The sequence below is a fragment of the Cnephaeus nilssonii genome (assembly GCF_951640355.1).
Source record: "Cnephaeus nilssonii genome assembly, chromosome: 6".
Classification (NCBI taxonomy): domain Eukaryota; kingdom Metazoa; phylum Chordata; class Mammalia; order Chiroptera; family Vespertilionidae; genus Cnephaeus; species Cnephaeus nilssonii.
Window position 1 is genome coordinate 11,094,793 of NC_137077.1, and position 18,665 is coordinate 11,113,457.

The 18,665-nt window shown below is 46.9% G+C and overlaps 1 protein-coding gene across 2 annotated transcripts in view; it reads right to left on the reverse strand.

Moving 5' to 3' along the window:
* RFX4 (regulatory factor X4) overlaps nt 1-18,665 on the reverse strand; it is a gene marked incomplete at both ends in the record, with an annotated part of 127,731 nt that overhangs the window by 79,233 nt on the left and 29,833 nt on the right. For both annotated transcript variants that reach the window (XM_079773681.1, XM_079773680.1), the window contains one exon: nt 9,618-9,678. In XM_079773681.1, the coding sequence (XP_079629807.1) occupies nt 9,618-9,678 (61 nt within the window). The remainder of the gene's footprint in view (nt 1-9,617; nt 9,679-18,665) is intronic.

Consider the following 18,665-nt stretch of genomic DNA (forward strand, 5'->3'; position numbering starts at 1 on the left):
ATGAGTCATTAACCGCGGTGTACATTTTTAAAAGACCTCCTTGCAAGGTTTCAGCATGTGGCGTCTGAGGGCACATGGGGGAAGCTTTGCATTAGTACTTGCTAATGAAGAGCAAAGAGCACCTGGCATACTTGTCCCCTCGGTTCTCATTTTAAACCCGTTTTCTTACATGTGCACATGGGCTTTCAGCTCAAAGGCTACACTTCTCCCGTCCTTGCACACATGTCTAAAACATAATTATTTTCCTGTATTTAACCAAAAGAAACAACAACAGGATTTTAAAAAAATTGCTAAATGTCATAGCTTATAATTGAGGTTGTCAGAGACACTATTCACTGTCATAAACCATCCCTTTCCATCTATTCCCTGTCTGTACATTACAAACAGGGCCCTAAGGACATCTTCATGGGTAGCTCAGTTGGTTAGAGCATCATCCTGATATACACCAACGTTGAGGGTTTGATCCCCTCAGGGCACATACAAGAATCAACCAACGAAGCCCTAGCCGGTTTTGCTCAATGGGTAGAGCATTAGTCCTTGGACTGAAGGCTCCCAGGTTTGATTCTGGTCAAGGGTGCATACCTGGTTTGCCCTGGTCTGGGTGCGTGTGGGAGGCAACCAATCATGTGTCTCTCTCACATCGATGTTTCTCTCACTGTCTCTCCCCCTCCCTTCCACTGGGGTTAGGGGGATGAGAAGAGATAAACCAAAGAACTTATATACTTACTAGAGGCCCGGTGCACAAAATTTGTGCACGCAAGGAGGGGGCCTCAGCCTAGATTGCACCCTCTCACAATCTGGGACCCCTTGGGGGATGTCTGACTACCAGTTTAGGCCCGATCCCACAGGCCCGATCCCACAGGACCTAAACCGGCAGTCAGGCATCCCTCTTACAATCTGGAACCGCTGCCTCCTAACCACTCACCTGCCTGCCTGCCTGATTGCCCCAACCACCCTGCCTGCCTGCCTCATTGCCCCAAACCCCTCTGCCTGCCTGATCGCCCCTAACCATCTCTTCCTGCTTGCCTGATTGCCCCTAACCACTCACCTGCCTGCCTGATCGCCCCTAACTGCTCACCTGCCTGCCTGACTGCCCCTAACCACCTCTGCCTTGGCCCCCGCCCACGTGGCAGCAGCCTCTGCCTCGCCCCCGCCGTCACAGCTTTGTCCAGAAGGTTGTCCGGAAGGATATCCGGAATGCTGTTCAGCTATCTGGTCTAATTAGCATATTACACTTTTATTATTATAGATATGCAGAGCCCATGGACATGAGCAATAGGGTAGTGAAGACCTGGGGGAGTAGGTAGGGACTTAGAGAAATGGGGGGTATGGGAGATATCTATAATACTATCAACAATAAAAAATATATTTAAAAAAAGAATCAACCAATTAATGCATAAGTAGAACAAATCGATATTTCTCTCTCCTGGCTCCTTCCTCTCTCTCTCTCTCTCTCTCTCTCTCTCTCTCTCAAATCAAATAAAAATTAAAAATAATAGTTTTATCATCTTATACCTTGACAACAGCACAAAAAGCCCCTTTTTAAAAAACAGGAACTGAGCCCCACAACATAGCATCTCATTCTCCGAGACATTTCCACCCTTCGTGTTGATCTGCTTAACCATCCTTTCTCCACCTGTAGCTATGGCTTCGAACAGGACACACCCACACCTTCGTCTTATCTAGCACCTCTGGCTGCTTTCAGAGCTAGAAATGTTCAGCTTTCCTTTCTGAAACTCGCATTATGAAAGTAAATGATGTTATGTCACCGTTGAATAAAGACTCAGGTCAGAAATGGGTGCAAAACATCAGGCATTGGTCACAGCCAATGAATGAGTCTGGCCTAGGAGCTTGGCCGGGTCTAAAACTTCACCGCGCTTCTTTGGAACAGTATCCGGCCTGATCCTCTATCTCGGGCCTCCAGAAACATTTGAAAGAGAAACACGAATTTACTTCGTTTCATATTAATTTGAATACTGAAAGCCCATCAACCACCCAAGGCTTCACTTTTATTTTTTCAAAAGAAAGGAAAATGCCCCCGCCCCCACCGCCCAAGGACGTGACAATTTGGTCTTGTGTCCTTCTCCTTAGGAGAAGGGCCTGACTTCCTCTGAAAATTCCCGAAGGGAAAGTGGGTCCACCAGAGAGTGACAAGGAGCTGGGAGTGACCCCGAGACCCCCAGAGGGGAGGTGTGAGAGGGCGGGGCCAGGAGAGGACCTGTGCCAGCAGCCAGGAGGCCAGGAGGTGGGACAGGCGGCTTTCCCTTCCCAAATCCTCCTGTGAATAGAGGTTATTGTGCGGCCAGGACTCCAGTAGGGCTCGCCTCCCCAGCGAGCTAGGCTTTACTAACCCTCGTGACCGAGGATGCTGGGAAGTGTGTGGCAGGAGGCACTGGACAATATTTGTCTGTTTTCTGCTGGGAGCTGCCTCCCCGATCATGTGGCCTCGAGGATTCCAGGCTGCTTGGCTGCTGGGTTATTTGTTCATAGAGCGGGGGTGGTGTCTAGGGAGATGGGAAGAGGCTCATGACAAGATAGGGGGAAGGTGGTGAGGCAAATAGCTCCCATCCAATTCCAAAAACAAGCCAAGCGTCCCAGGAAAGTGTGGCACTATCAGGTAGGTGGCAGCCACCTGAACAGTGAGGCCTCTGTTTCCTTAGCATCCCGCCGGGCTGCCCACGGCCACTGGAGAGAGGGGACACCGTGAAGGATGTAAACGCCTCAGAGAATGAGAGGCCACACTGTGGAGCCTGGTTCCCGTTTTCACGAAAAGCACTTTATTCTGCGAGTGAAGATATAAAATGGCAAAGCCATCGAGAGGGCAAGTGTGCAACCCCTGACCTGCACAGGAGAAACGCTGCAGCAGGTGTGCAAGGGGGACACATGAAGACATTCTTCGGGGCCCTATTTGTAATGGTGAGGATGAGATTTGGACACAACCAAATTGTCCATCAAGAGGGAAAGGGGGAAATAAATGCTGGGCTGCCTTTGGGGGGAGGGATCCTGAGCAGCGATCACAGCGAGGTTGTTCCTTAGGGACTAATGTGGGCAGAGCTCCAGGACCTTGCCCTGAGGAGGCGAGTGTGGGTCAATAGAGTGTGCCAGGTCCTGTGACAGCATTTTTAGTGTTATATGTCTTATTTTTTGTTTGTTTTTTATTGTTGTTTTTTTGTTGTTGTTTTAGTGTTATAGGTCTTAAAAAGGAGAAAATACTAAATAAAGAAATCACAGTTCAGAAACTTTGATCAGTACATGTGCATGTAAATGCACAGGCAAAGACCGCACATATACATCTGTATGTACACATGTGGGAATTTCTCACCGGTAACGGGGTTGCCCTGAAGAAGGAAGCAAGGAATTACATGAAGAAAAGATTCAGACTTATCTGTAATGCTTTTGTTTTTAAATAGGGAAATGTATTACTGTGTACGTAAAATAAAAGTACATACTCACTCAATGTATTTGTATCTTGCCTTTTTAAAGAAAAGCTATAACATATTTTAACCCTTTGCACTCGCTTGCTTTTTTCTCGATTCCTTTATTCTACTCGGGATTTAATTTTTTAAATGCCCCAGATTTTACAAAGCGCCGCAGTAGAATAAAAAACTGGAGTTTCTTTTCATACAAACTTATTTATTTGGATTTTTTTATATTTCAAATTATTGATACATTCAATACAATTCGACATACGAGCTGCTACCAATGCTAACCGTGTCGAGTCACACTCGACATCCGAGTGCAAAAGGTTAAAAGAAGAAGAAAATCAGACAAAGGAAAGAGATTGAAAAGTACATAAGCATCAGATTTCGCTCTGAACTCCCTGGTGGCCAGAGCAGAAAGGGGACATATTATAAATTATGTCACATTTCCTTATAAAGTGGAGGGTGCATCCAGTTCCCTTTGAGACAGTTTTTATTCTGAAACTGTGTCTTAAAAATAGTTACTCATGTGGAATTTTATATAGGAGGTCACATGTCCTCCACCACTTTTAAGCATGATTGCTCCTATTTAAGTTTAAAGAAATGGCTTACTTTTTCTTCCCTGCTGTTCACAGACCCTCCCCCTGCCTCCCTCTGCCACCTCAGCTGTGTCACCCCCTCCTTGCTCACTATGCTCCAACCACACAGGCCACCTTCTGCAGCTCCTTGGACAAGCTTAGCCTACTCTCAACTTGGAGAGCAGAGCAGATGCCCTGGCGTGTGCCCAGGTTACTCTTCAGGGCTGAGGTGCCCTTCCCGCTGCTGGGAGGTGAAAGGAACTGCCTCACCTAAAGTTACACCCCCTCCTTGGGGGCAGCCTACATCCAGAGATGGGCAAGGTGGGGAATAAAGGACCAGGTCCATGGCCTCCATTCCAGTCACCTCTGAAGTGTCATCCCAGCTTCAGAACCCCCTATGGGATTGCTGAGCTTCATCAGCCCCTATTCTTGTCCACTTTGTCCATCACTGCAGTCCCAAGAACAGGCCTAGGAAGTAGCAGGTGCTCAGTAAACGTTTCTTGAATTAGTTAATGACTGAAATTCTATCTTAAAAATCCTATATAATAAAGAGGTAATATGCAAATTGACCCTCATGCCCTCATGTCACAAGATGGCCACCCCCATGTCATCACAAGATGGCCACCACAAGATGGCCGCCCCCATGTCATCACAAGATGGCTGGCAGGCGAGGGCAGTTGGGGGTGACCAGGCCTGCAGGGGAGGGCAGTTGGGGGCGACCAGGCCTGTAGGAGAGGGCAGTTGCAGGGAATCAGGCCTGCAGGGGAAGGCAGTTGGGAGGGGCCAGGCCTGCAGGGGAGTGCAGTTGGGGGGAACCAGGCCTGCAGGGGAGGGCAGTTGGGGGTGACCAGGCCTGCAGGAGAGGGTGGTTGGGGGTGATCAGGCTGGCAGGGGAGCAGTTAGGTGTCAATCAGGCCAGCAGGGGAGCGGTTAGGGGGCTATCAGACTGGCAGGCAGAGTGGTTAGGGGCAATCAGGCAGCCAGGCAGACGAGATGTTAGGAGCCAGCAGTCCTGGATTGTGAGAGGGATGTCTGACTGCTGGTTTAGGCAGGGATCAGGCCTAAACTGGCAGTTGAATATCCCCTGAGGGGTCCCAGATTAGAGAGGGTGCAGGCTGGGATGAGGGACACCTCCCCCCCAGTGCATGAATTTCCTATACAATAAAAGTCCTATACAATAAAAGGCTAATATGCAAATCGACTGAACAGCGGAACGACCAGTCACTATGATGTGCACTGACACCAGGGGGCAGACACTCAATGCAGGAGCTGCCCCCTGGTGGTCAGTGCACTCCCACAGGGGGAGCGCTGCTCAGTCAAAACCCAGGCTCAGCCAGAAGCCAGGTTCAGCCAGAAGCTGGCAGCACTAAGGATGTCCGACTGACGGCTTAGGCCCTAAGCCATCAGTTGGACATCCCCCGAGGGCTCCTGGACTATGAGAGGGTGCAGGCCAGGCTGAGGGACCCCCCCACCCTATGTGCAAGAATTTCATGCACTGGGCCTCTAGTATACTATAGTATAATATAATATAATATAATATAATATAATATAACCTATATTAATAAATATGCAAATTATCCATTAAGTGTCACGTCATGATTGGATCAGCAGCCTGTGTCCCTGCCCTCTGCTCAGGCAGCTGCAAGGCCTGGGGTGGGGTAGAATAGGATACGATAGGAGGGGATAAGAAAGAAGAGGGAGAGGAAGGCAGGCCTGCATGCAGACAGGCCAAGAGGAGAAACAGAAATACAGAAAGGGAACAAGAAATAGATGCAGGAATGGAAAAGGGAAGGAAATGCGGGGCCGCATGAGGTAGGGGGTAGGACCGCGGGGGCGGGGGGGGAGAGCAGATGCGCCTGGCGAGGGGTGGGGTGGGAGCCCTGCCCAGACGCAGGAGGGCAGTGGCCCCCAGGGTGGGCCGTTGGCTGGTAGGCGCCCACATGTCCGGGACAGATTAGTGAACGGTCCAAGGCCTTCTGGGCGGAGGTGTTCCTGCTTCGCAGCGGCAGCAGCAACACCCAGGCCACATGGGCCTTGGCCACCCTCGCTGGGCCAGGCATCCCGGGCAGGGAATGGGAGCAGGACGGCAGCGGGGAGGCCGGGGAAGGGGAATGGTGAACACCTGGCCAGGGCTGAGCCTTGGGCTGGGGGTTAATGTCCCCCCACCGTTCGAATGGAAGCTTTAAGAAGGGAGGGAGGGAAGAACTTTATAAAGGAGTCAGGAGAGAGCAGAGTTAAAGAAGGAAAGAGGATGTATGAGTGAACTGTAGGAGTTATAATGAAAATCAAGTATAGTTGTGTACTGGGGACAGATTTTAAAAGTAGGAGTCAGAAAAGAAAAAAGATAAATGATAGTGAATAATTAGGCAGGTAGATAGATAGATATGAAACAGTGGTAGTAAGTAGAGAAGAATGTATGGGAAAGGTAGGAGGAGAGAGAAAGAGGGAGGGAAGAAAAGTTTTAAAGGGGAGCTGATAGAGCTTAAAAGGAGAATGGGAAGAAGGAAGAAACGGGGGAGGGAGCAAAGCAGGTCCGAGGGAGGAAGTGAAGAAAAAAATTAAGGTGGGAAGGAAGGAAAAGGGGAGGGAGGGCAGGGGTAAAGATAAAGGAAAGAAGGAATGTGGGGAGGGAGGGAGGGTAGGAGAAAGATGGGAAGAAGGATGATGGACAGAAGTAGGAAATAAGGAGGAAAGAAAAGTTTATAAATGATGAGTCAGTAGGAAAAAGTGTTACGTAAAGGAGAGAAAAAAATTGTGTGAGAGGGAGCAGCCAATAAGGAAGTCAAATACAATTGTGTATGAAGGGGATAAGATTTTTTAAAAATGTTAATAGGGGCGACCAGGCCAGCAGGGGAGGGCAGTTAGAGGTGACCAGGCCGGCAGGGGAGGGCAGTTAGGGGGATCAGGCAGGCAGAGTGGTTAGGGCAGGCAGGCAGGTGAGTGGTTAGGAGCCAGAGGTCCCAGATTTCTAGATGGATGTCCAACTGCCAGTTTAGGCCTGATCCCACAGAGATTGGAGAGGGTGCAGGTCGGGCTGATGGACCGCCCCCCATGCATGAATTTCGTGCACCGGGCCTCTAGTGTAATGTAATGTAATGTAATGTAATGTAATGTAATGTAATGTAATGTAATATAATAGGAATTAAAGGAAATTTTAAGATCTGAACAACTTGATGCCTTTGGCTAATAATAAGAAAGTTTATATATTTTATGCTATATAATAAAGAGCTAATATGGTCATGCTGCCCTCACGCCGTAATGACCGATCAGCAGGAGGCTGCGTGCACGTGCGTGGTGGGGCGGAGCTGCCACATTGCTCTGGAGATGGGGCAGAAGTGGGGAGGCGTCCTGAGGAGGCGGGACCATCCCTTGGCGGGAAGTGCGGGGCTGAGAGCCCATAGCGCACCCCTCACCAGTCCTTCGCCACCCACTGCTCGCACTCAGCACGCCCGCCACCCACCTGCCAGGGGAAGGAGCGCAGCGCACGCTGCCAGGAAGCAGCGCTCAAAACTCCGCAGCAGGCGGGAGGCTTCCACGCTCTCCTCCAGCGCCATGATGGGGCAGAGGCGCCCAGAGGAGGTGGGAACAGCCCGAGGTGACTTGCGGGACCGAGGGCGGGGCTTGAAGCAGCCAGAGAAGGCCAAAGGGCTCAGGGGCAGGGCCAGGCACGCTCGAGCTCTGGGTGAAGAGGTTAGGGCAGTGATGGCGAACCTATGACACGCATGTCAGCACTGACACGCGTAGCCATTTTTGATGACATGCGGCCGCATGCCGAGAATGAAACATTTGCTGCTCCTGAGGATGAAACATTTGCGACTAGAGTCTTGGAGTTAGTTTTTTTCCTCAAAGTGACACACTACCCGAGTTATGCTCAGTTTTTTGGTGAAGTTTGACACACCAAGCTCAAAAGGTTGCCCATCACTGGGTTAGGGTGTCAAGGCAGGGTGGCGGGCGGGTGGGCGGGGCTGCGCAATTTCACGCACTGGGTCACTAGTTTATAATAGTAAGACTAAAGTTTATATATTTTCAAATCTGCTTTGCCCTTGAAAGCCAATATATCATTAAAATAATCCACTGCCTAACTGTGAATTGGAGGATGAAATTTCTTTTGGACTGATCTATGCGTCCCTTTATTTAGAAAAACAGGTATTTTGTACAGAATTAGGCACAGGAGAAAGAGAACGGACTGTGCGCATGTCAGGGAAGAGAGAAGCGCTGTTCCAGGACGTCCTGTGGGACTCAGAGGAAGGGGTATGGCTAGCCACTGATGGTGGCTAAGATTTACCAAGCACTCGCTCTACCACATGCTGTTAGCACTTTATTGTACTAACTCACTTCCTCTTCATGACTACCCTGAGGTCAATACCACTGCTGTCCCCATTTCGCAGGGGAGTAGACTGAGGCACAGAGAGGTTAAGGAACTTGCCCAAAGTTCCACAGCTGGAAAGAAGCAGAGCTGTGAGTTAATTCCTGGCAGTCTGACTTAAGAGACTGCACTTTCCATAGCCTCACTGTCACGAGGCAGATGTCAGAGAATCACAGGCAACAGACACAAACAATGTGACTTCCTTATAGTCCCTTTCAAATCTTTTATTCTAAAATGTGAAGCATGTTCCAGTTATTAAAGCAAGAATGTCTGTCGACTCCTTGCATTTCTAGAAACTCTCACTCCCAAAGTCCTTCATGTTGATGCCTCATTTGCTGTCCTGACATTACGGGAATTTGTGTGGCCGTCATTCAGGGGGAAGGGTTAAGGGATGATTTGACCAAAAAGGAAGAATAGAGTTTTAAATAAAGCAAAAAATCAGCAAATGCAATGAGAAAAAGAATACAGGGATACATTGATAGGAACCAGACAGAAGGCTGGAAAACAACCTTGGCTATCCTTGGAGCACAACAAGTTGACGGTTGAGACTCTCGTTAGAGAACATTGAGTTACGTTTCTGAATGCTCTCTCCCAGTGCTGTTTTCCTCTCGCCTGTGGCTGGATTAGACGAGAGAATCTAATACGATTTGCTCATTAATGCCCATCTGCTTTCTGGTTCTCTCCTCCATCTTCCTGATTTTTCTCTGCCTTTCTTCCAAACATGAGTACAACCACTTAAATACCATCACTAAATATTACAGAAATTCCAAATTTCCAAAAAGCCCAGAAATTCCAAATACTAAAGAGAAAGCCACTCTAGTGGATAATTCTTATTAATGCTAACATAATTGCTTTGTAGTTGCAATTGTTAATTCATTAAGGCTGATTGATGGGGTGACTAGACCTATGTTTCTATATAGTCCGCTACAACATTATTAACTGAAGTATGGATTCCATTAAAATCAATTAATAGCATCCATGTGGAATTTGGTCCTTGCCAGTGTTTTGATGATGGGGGGAGAAGGGGTGAAATCTACCCCAAAATAAAATATCAAAATTCAAATCTCCAGGCTAGATCCAGCTTGAGTATTTTACACATCCCTGCAAATTCAAGAGTTTGCAGATGGGCTATTAGATGTCACAGCATCATGACAATGTCAAAATAGCCAAGCCATGTGCCCTTCAAGCAGCAGTATGAAGATATAGTTACATGAGCATCCCATCAAGTGAGAACTTGCTAAAAAAGGAACTTACCATTGCAGAGTAGCAGGCGTGGAGTGGGGCTTGGATGCTCTATTATTTTCTTTTTCCTCATCTGTTAAAGGAAAGAAAAAGGAGCTAACTTCAGTAGGAAAAAGTAAAAGGCCGCTCAGCTCTCAAACACTATGTTTCCCTCAAGTGTTGATGCTCTGAAAGCAATGATATGTTGGCTTTTTCAACAATTCAGACTTATTATACCTTAATTAAAAAAGGGGGGGGCTGATTTTTACAGGAAACTCACACCGATTTGTATTTTTATTTGACGCAATATGTAACGATTTGAAGAGTTCGCTCTTCATCGCTGAATAGGACTGCGCTCATCCAAATTGCTTTTTTCCCAACTGAAGGTGGACATTTTTCTCAACAGTTTTGACCCTAAGAACATACTGACCTCACTCACCATTTTCTCCTTTTAGCTTCTTCGGAACAGAAAGTGAGGGAAAAGGTAGGGAGAGTGTGAGTGTGCAGAAGAATCAGGTTAGCAAACAGAAGAGCAAGGGTCGACAAACCTTTCCTGTAAAAGGCCAGACAGTAAATATTTTAGGACTTTGAGGCCAAGAAGCAAAAATCAAGAGTAGCATGTAATGCCCAGCTGTCGTGGCTCTGTGGTTGAGCATCGACCTATGAACCAGGAGGTCAGGGTTTGACTTCTGGTCAGGGCACATGCCCAGGTTGCAGGCTCCATCCCCAATGTGGGGCGTGCAGCAGATGGGCGTGCAGCAGACAGCCGATCAATGGCTCTCTCTCATTACTGATGTTTCTATCTCTCTCCCTCTCCTTTCCTCTCTGAAATCAATAAAAATATTTTTAGAAAATAATAAATTTTTAAAAGAATAGTACATGATATTTACTAGTATATAACAAGAGAAAACAAATTCCACAAAACTTTTATTGACAAAATTCAAAATAATAGTAATTGAGTACAACTTTTGTAATATAGGCCTATTAATGAGAAGAATGAAATTATTTGGGGGGAAGTGGGTAACATTTTTCTTAATTGGGGTTCCACAATCCCTATCATCAAACAGATTACAAATATTCACCTAGGAGAGAAATGCCCTGGGAAAACAGGCATCAGGCCAGATCTGACCTGAGAGGTTCTAGTTTGCTGACCTCTGCAAATCCAACAATCTGAACAGATCGACTTTTGCATACCCAAGAGGAATTGCTCACATTTTATCAGGATGAACAGAGAAATACATATGGTCTCATCCAACTCCTAATGAAGATTCTGATAGAAAAGGTCAATATAAAATAAAATTTCTTGATCCACAAAATTTGACCCAAGAAGACTGGTACACATAACATTCTCAAAAGAAAATTATCAATGTCCAAACCTACAAGTATAGTCAACAAAATTTAATAAGAACTTGTAAGATGGTCAATGAAATAAAGCTGTGGTATAAAAATTATATGGAAAAGAATTTGTACACATGAAAAGAATTTAAGTAAAATGAAAATGAAAGTAAATGATACAAGCTGTGTCAAAATTTTAAAAAATGAATTAGCTTAACAAAGCTGAGTTCAGAAAATATTTTTCTCAATGAAAATTTATCAATATTGGTGTAATTCAGATGAAAATGTCTGCTCTCGCCGAAACCGGTTTGGCTCAGTGGATAGAGCGTCAGCCTGCGGACTCAAGGGTCCCAGGTTCGATTCCGGTCAGGGGCATGTGCCTTGGTTGCGGGCACATCCCCGGTAGGGGGTGTGCAGGAGGCAGCTGGTCGATGTTTCTCTCTCATCGATGTTTCTAACTCTCTATCCCTCTCTCTTCCTCTCTGTAAAAAAATCAATAAAATATATTTAAAAAAAGAAAAGAAAATGTCTGCTCTTATAAACACTGTGGCAGATATTGTTGTTGCTTATTCAACAACTGTACGCACTCACCTGCTTCCACATTAATGGAGGCCAATTTAGAGGGGACCATGTGTTCAGGGAGGGCAATCCCCTCGCAATTCTCTAAGAGGCGAATATTGATTAAATCCCTCATGGTATTTCTGCCATCTAGCCCCTCATGGATCAGTGGGGCATATGACATGGTGTTGGCCTATCAGACTTAAGGAAAAGCTCTCTGGGGGCTTCTGGGAAAGATATTTTTCCCTACTAAAAAGGAATGGGGCCATGATTTTGAACTTCTGGCTCCAAAGTTGAAAAAAACAAATGTCTGGTGTTTTACAAAGGAAAGAAAGAAGGGAGGGAGACAGGAGGGGAATGAAGAGAGGGGTGGAAGAGAGGGAGGGAGGGAGGGAGGGAGGGAGGGAGGGAGGGAGGGAGGGAGGGAGGGATGGATGGATTCTGGCCTGGCCTACCTTTGAAAATGATAACTGGAGTGAGGGAGCAAACTTTCAACTGAGAGAAGAGCAGCTGAGGACAAAGTCAATGCCAAGGCAGGTGAAAGGAAAAGGGGGAAAACTGTGGGTCCTGAATGTCATGTTGTGTCTCTGACTAATCAACCCTAAAAAGAGCTGCCTCTTTATTTCCTGAGTTTTCTTAGTTAATAAAACTTCTTTTTTATTGGGTATTCTCTTCCCTGTCACCAAAACCACCCTGATACAAACACACTAAATGTTCTCAGAGACAAAATGTCCCACAACAGCATGGGCTCAATACCTGTTATGCTGCTTTGTCAACCTGGAGTTCCTCCTAAATATGTCTCCTCCTTTCCAGCCTAGAATAAATGACACCACCTCTCTGAAGCCTTCCCTGATACAGTCCAAGTCAGGAATCATTGATCCTAACGCTGTTCTCCTACAACCTATTACTTGTTTCTTAGTTGAACAGTTTAGCCACCTAGATCATTATTTCTGTACACATCCATCTTGCTGACTTGAGTGTCCTACTTAATAAGCTCCTACTTAAGAAGGCAGGGATGGCTCTAGCTGGATTGACTCAATGGATAGAGTGTTGGCCTGTGGACTAAAGGGTCATGGGTTCAATTATGGTCAAGGGTTGCAGGCTTGATCCCTAGTCCTGGTTGGGACATGTGTGGGAGGCAACCAATCGATGTGTCTCTCTCACATCGATGTTTCTCTCTCTGTCTCGCCCTGTCCCTTCCATTCTGAGAAAAAATCAATGGAAAAAAATATCCGCGGGTGAGGATTAACAACAACAAAGGCAGGGATGGTATCTTAAGTCACCTTTGTTTACCCTCCCACCAGTGCCTTCCAATTTGCACTTAATTAAATAGCTAAGTCTTTCTTCCACAAATGTCTTCAACAATCTTAAAAAAAAAAATAGTACAATAAGGAACATGAACACGAGTCTTACGAGAATGTAGATAAATAGACACAAAGAGCAATACTCGATCTCAGTTGTTCACAAAGAATTAGAAAGAAAAAAATGAGGCACAACTTTACATCTCTGGAAGTAACAAAAATTTAAAATAATGATAACCCCCCAATGCTGGTGTGTAAATGGTAAAATTGGCAGTCTCATATTTCTCTTAAAGTAGTATTAACTGATACAATGTTTTTGGTAAGCAATGCAGCAATAATATTGAGAGCCATCTAAAATGTCCAGTCACCTGACCCCACAAAGCAATAATCAACAAGAAAAGTCTATATTAAAAAACATGACCAGTTAAAAAAGTATATAAACAACTTAAATATACCTCTGCCTAGCTATGCTGGAACATGATTAACATTTATGTTCCCCCCTAGAACTGGCTGGGTTGGTTTATTTTTTTCACCCTGCTTCTTTAAATTTCAGCTGTTCTGCCAACCTGGATTAGATTTCAAAGACCCATGTTCTAGAATCAATTAAAAAACTTACTGGCCCTGACTGGGCAAGCCACTTAATTCTTGGCTTGATTTCTCTTCATTTGTAAAATGGTCATTTTGCAGGGCTATTGTAGAGATCATATTAATTAATTCAATAAATATTCATTGAATTCCTAATTTGTGCCAGCTAGACATCGGGAATAAAGAAATTAAATACTTGTCCTTGATTCTGGTTGGGGAAGAGAAAGACCAACAGTGGAGAGAGAGAGGCCAAGTTCAATAAGAAGTGGTAAAGGCTGAGGTCCGGGTGGGCAAAGAGGAGCCCGCCAATCCAAGCGGCATGAAAACGCAGGGCCTGTGAGAGAAGGCTTCCTGGAGGAAGCGGTAAGTAAGCTGAGTCACCAGCAGGCCAGAGAGGGGAACCGGATGGCAAGGAAGGTGGGGCCAAGCCAGGGTGTAGGGCGGAGAGGCAGGAGACAGACAAAGCCGTGGAGGCCCGGAAGATCATGCCACCTTCCCAGAAGCAGGGTGGCTGCCGCAGGTGTCCCTGTGGGGTGTGGTGAGTGGAGCAGGAGTGCTGGAGGGGCTGTTGGACAACCCAGCCATCCTGCTGAATCTTCAAGACAGTTTCTTGTCTCTAAACTGAGGGTAATAAAGATGGCTACCTTGAAAGGTGGTTGGGAAGATTAAGTCAAATGAAGTTAATAGAGGCTAAGAGCTCAGAAACCTCATCTGCTTGTCAAAGGCTGCCCTGGGCGGGGAGCCCTGGGGCAATTCTGTTCAGGGGGGATCTGCTGGGGAAGCAGGCCAGCGAGGCGCTCTCTACTCAGGAGGACTCCCAGGAGCAGAGCCACATGGATAGGACCCTGCAAGGCAAACACACACCAGGGGACACCACAGCTCCAAAGTGGGGTGGCACTTGAGCTGGCCTTGAAGAGATGGTCAGCGTTTTTAAAACAACTTTGTTTTCTGTTCGCAAAACTGAGACCTGTCTATTTTTTAAAATTTGGAAATATATAGAGGAAAGAGAAATCTCTAGGTATCCAAGCCCATTTCAACAGAGAGAACGATTATTAACTTTTTGTCCTATTTACCCATCCTTTTTCACTGTTCTCTCTCACACCCAGGCACACACACGGACCCCTAACTTAACACAAGGGCCACGCAGCACATCCTGGATTGTCACCTGTCTCACTCACCTTTACAGGCACAGATGAGACTCTGGGAGAAGGACACTGAGGGAGAGGGGGCTCCAGGGGAGAAAACGGGGGAGGAGGGACTCCGGGGCCACGGGGGACAGCATTAGTGTTCCATTTGGCTGAAGCCAGAAACAGTTCTCATTCTGGGATCCCATGGCAGTGCCTTCAACTCAGGCGACACCTGTCTCTACCGTGTCAGATATTTTCCCAACTAAACTTGGTTAAGAACCATTTCTGATACCAGGAATGGAAAGTGAACTGGCTCTTGGGAGCAGGCAGACCTGGGTTTGAACCCCAGCTTTGCCCCTAACTCCATGTGGGAGCCTGACTCATCCAAGCCTGAGGGGCCTTATCTAAAAGAATGATAACTTATATCACAAGGGTGGTTTGAGGATTAAATATATGTTAAAAAATACATAAATTTTATTTATTTATTTATAAATATATTTCTATTTCAGAGAGGGAGAGGGAGCGAGAGATAGAAACATCAATGATGAGAGAGAATACTGATTGGCTGCCTCCTGCATGCCCCCCTCCCCCTCCCCGCCTACCTGGGATTGAGCCTGTAACCTGGGCATGTGCCCTGATCAGGAATCCAACCATGACTTCCTGGTTCAGAATATGTCAATGCTCAACCACTGAGTCACACTGGCCAGGCAGATACATACACTTTAAAAAGAATACTATATTGGCCAAGTACTTAAGCCAAGCACTGGGCATCTCTTTCCATATGCCACCCCATTCTATTCCTCCCAGCAGTTCTCTGAAGATGTTTTCTACCCCTATTTTATAAATAAGGAAGCAGAGCATTGGCAAGTCTGAATAACTTCCAGGAGGCCACACAGCCTGGGAGCGGAGACAGGGCTCACCTGGTGCTCAGCATATGGCAGCCACGGACAGGACTTAGACAAGAACTGGTACACCCCAGTGCCAACATGGACCCTCCACTCAGTCATCACACATGTGCCTTCTACTTCAGCAGGCCCCTTTCTAGACCACAAGTGACTTCATGCCCAGGGTCCAAATGCCCTCCGATCTGATGGCTCTCCATCCTAATTCACCTGCAGTGTTGGGTACTCATTCACTCTTTCATCAAATACTTATTGAGTGTCTACTACATTCCAGCCCTGTGCCAGGGGCTAAAGGGTGAGATAACATAGACATGGTCTCTGCTCTCTTGAACTCAAATGTCAGCCAACAAAATGTAAGCTCTGGGCTAGAGCTGGGAGGGCGGGTCCAGGGGCTCTGGCAGCACCCACTGTGGAACGTGAGCCCGCCTTGGAAGCTGGAGAGCAGGAGCATCCAGGCGACCAGGACAGGACACCTCTCAGACAGATGGAAACAGCCATGGCTGATAAGGACTTCAGGAACTGGTCCTGCCAAATGCCTTTCCACTTTAACAGGCAGAAATGTCTCAAACCAAACAAGATTCACCCTGAAGGCAGAATTTCAGGCCAGATTCCTGGAGCCATCCTTAGTACATTCTGGACCAGCTACCATCAGCGCCCGCCCTGCTCATCCTACCAAAGCTGGGAAGCAGCAGTCCGCTTAAAACCTTCCACTGAGATGCTGCCTGGTGTGGGGTCTTCCCCTGGCCGCTCCGTTCTGGTCCCACACTGCAGTTAAGGTTCCAAACTTGCTCCAACTCTCAGGGGTGGGCAACTCTGCTCCCCTCTCTGGATCCACCTCCCAATGTAAACTCTGGGGCCAAATTCCCAGGCTCCACCACTTGCTGGCTGTGTGGCCTCCAACATCCTTTTGGTGCCTTAGTTTCCTTATCTGTAAAGTAGGGGTAATAACAGTAGCACACACATACTGTGAGATTAACGGAACCCCTCCTGGCACAAGGCATGTGCTTTCTAAGTGTTCCCTACAACTGGAATAGTTGTCACACCCCTGGGAGACTGGGCCTGGATCCCCATCCTAGACAGGGTAGCATGCGGCAAGCCCAGTGTCTGGAACAGGGTTACTCCCTCCTCCCCTGTGCTCCCACAGCACCCTGGCTGGTCCCTAACAAGGTCCCTGTCGCAGGGTGTGGTGGCTGCTTGCTGACCACCGTGTTCTGCTTGTTTGTAAGCTCTGTAGGGCACAGCCCACGCTCACCCTTGTGTCTCCAGCACCCATGCATGGCAGGGGCTCACAAAGCATTTGTAGAATGACTAGATGGCCAAGATAATACCACAATTAAATGCGGAGCCCACCTATCTGATTTCAGTAAGCATGAAAAAGAGAAAACGTTTATTGAGGACTGGTCACGTGCCAGGCACTGGGCAGAGGTCTCCACATCATTGCATTTAATTTTCACAGCTACCTGAGACTGAACGGTCGAATGCATGTGAAACATCAAATATGGTGCTTGGTGCATACTTAGTGCTTAATCAATGTCAGTCCTAATAATCAGTATTATCCCTTTTACAGAGGAAGAAACCGAGGCTCAGAGAAGTGCAGCAGTTTGTCTGAGGTCACGCCGTTAGTGGAGGCGTCAGGAGAGGGACCCAGGCTAGTTGGCATCCAAACCTTCCTTAACCCAAAACATTTATAAGCCTCACTCTGACTTTCAACCTGGAGCACTGGATTGAAGATTTTAGGAAACATATTCTCTGCCTAACCATGTTTTTTCTGCCTCAATTGGACTCACCATTTTTGGAAACTTATTCTAGACGACTTCCTGCCTGGACTCAGTGGCAGAGTTTAATATTGGGGGAGAAAGTTTCTAAATTAATTACTTCTTTTCAAATCTCAGAAAAGGTTCAAGTTTATGCAAGTCTCGAGTTTCACTTGGAAGTTTTAATTCTATTTCCTTTCATTATACTAACTTGGCTGCACCTGGACAGACCTCACCTGTTGTGAACACGGGGCTGCCAAACACTTCATCCCCTTACCCACCTCCTTCCCAGCCCCTGCAAAAGGTACCAGCTGAAGATCAGAGTGCCTGGACCCAGGCCTTTGGCGTGGGCATCAGCCCCTGGCAGCAAACCCTGCTCCCCGTGGGAACGGGGCTGTGTCTCAAACGAAACTGCGGTGTTGGCAGCTTTGCTCTGGCGGCTGCACACCTGCTTCCTCTCGCCTCCTCTGGGTGAATTCCTTCACGACCCCGAGTAGGAAAGGGCCTTCCTAACTGTGATACAAAACCCAAAGCTAGCAGAGAAAATACTGATAAATTTCGCTGCATAAAAAACCCAAGGCTTCTACGTGGAAGGAAAACGAGCCCTAAGTAGAAAGGTAACGATCCACTTGGGAAAACTGCAGTCATAGCACGTTCAACCATCTCATCTCCGCACCACAGAAAACTAAAAGGAAAAGACCAAAAACCAAGAGGAAAAAATAAGCAAAACATAGGATACACAGTTGAGGGGGGAAAAAACACACCAATTTTCCTGAAATGGGGAAAGACAATTACTCTCAATTGGGGAGAATGGAAATTACACTAAAATATTATTTCTCACTTAACAGATTGGCAAAAGTCCAAACCAGGGCCACACAACTCTGTGTGAAGTTGTGGGAAACATGCCTGCCCTCCTACCTTTCGGGCAGAGGGCAAAACGACACCTCCCCGGACGGAAGGTCACTTGGCAGAGTCTACTGAAACCCCACCAGCCATACCCAGCAGTCCCACATCCTACAGCTGCGCCTGGACGCAGAGGAAACGGCCCGACACGAGGTTCCCGGGCGCAGTGGTCGGTACCAGCAAACCTCTGGAGGCAGCCCATGTTCGCCTGGTTAACTGAATTACAATTCACACTCACAGCAGAAGACTACACGGCTGGGGAAAAAGATTAAAATCAAGCAGAGTGCGAGGATCCTCTCCATGTTCTGACGATAAAATGAACATTCCAGGGTTCGTTATTAAGAGAAAAGAGCAAGTCACAATGCACATAGTGTGCTACTACTTTGTGTAAGGAAACTACATATGTTTGAATTTTGTATTTGTGTGAAGCGATAAAATACCAGAAGAATAAACACTGGAAATACTGGAGACATACACAATAAATGAATAGAAGGAGTTGAGGGGGGGACATAGGGGTGGGACCCAGACTTCGCAATGGGTACCTATAGAGCATTTTGATTTCTGAACCCTATAAATGTATTAGCTACTCACAAATACCCTAATTAAATCTGAACGA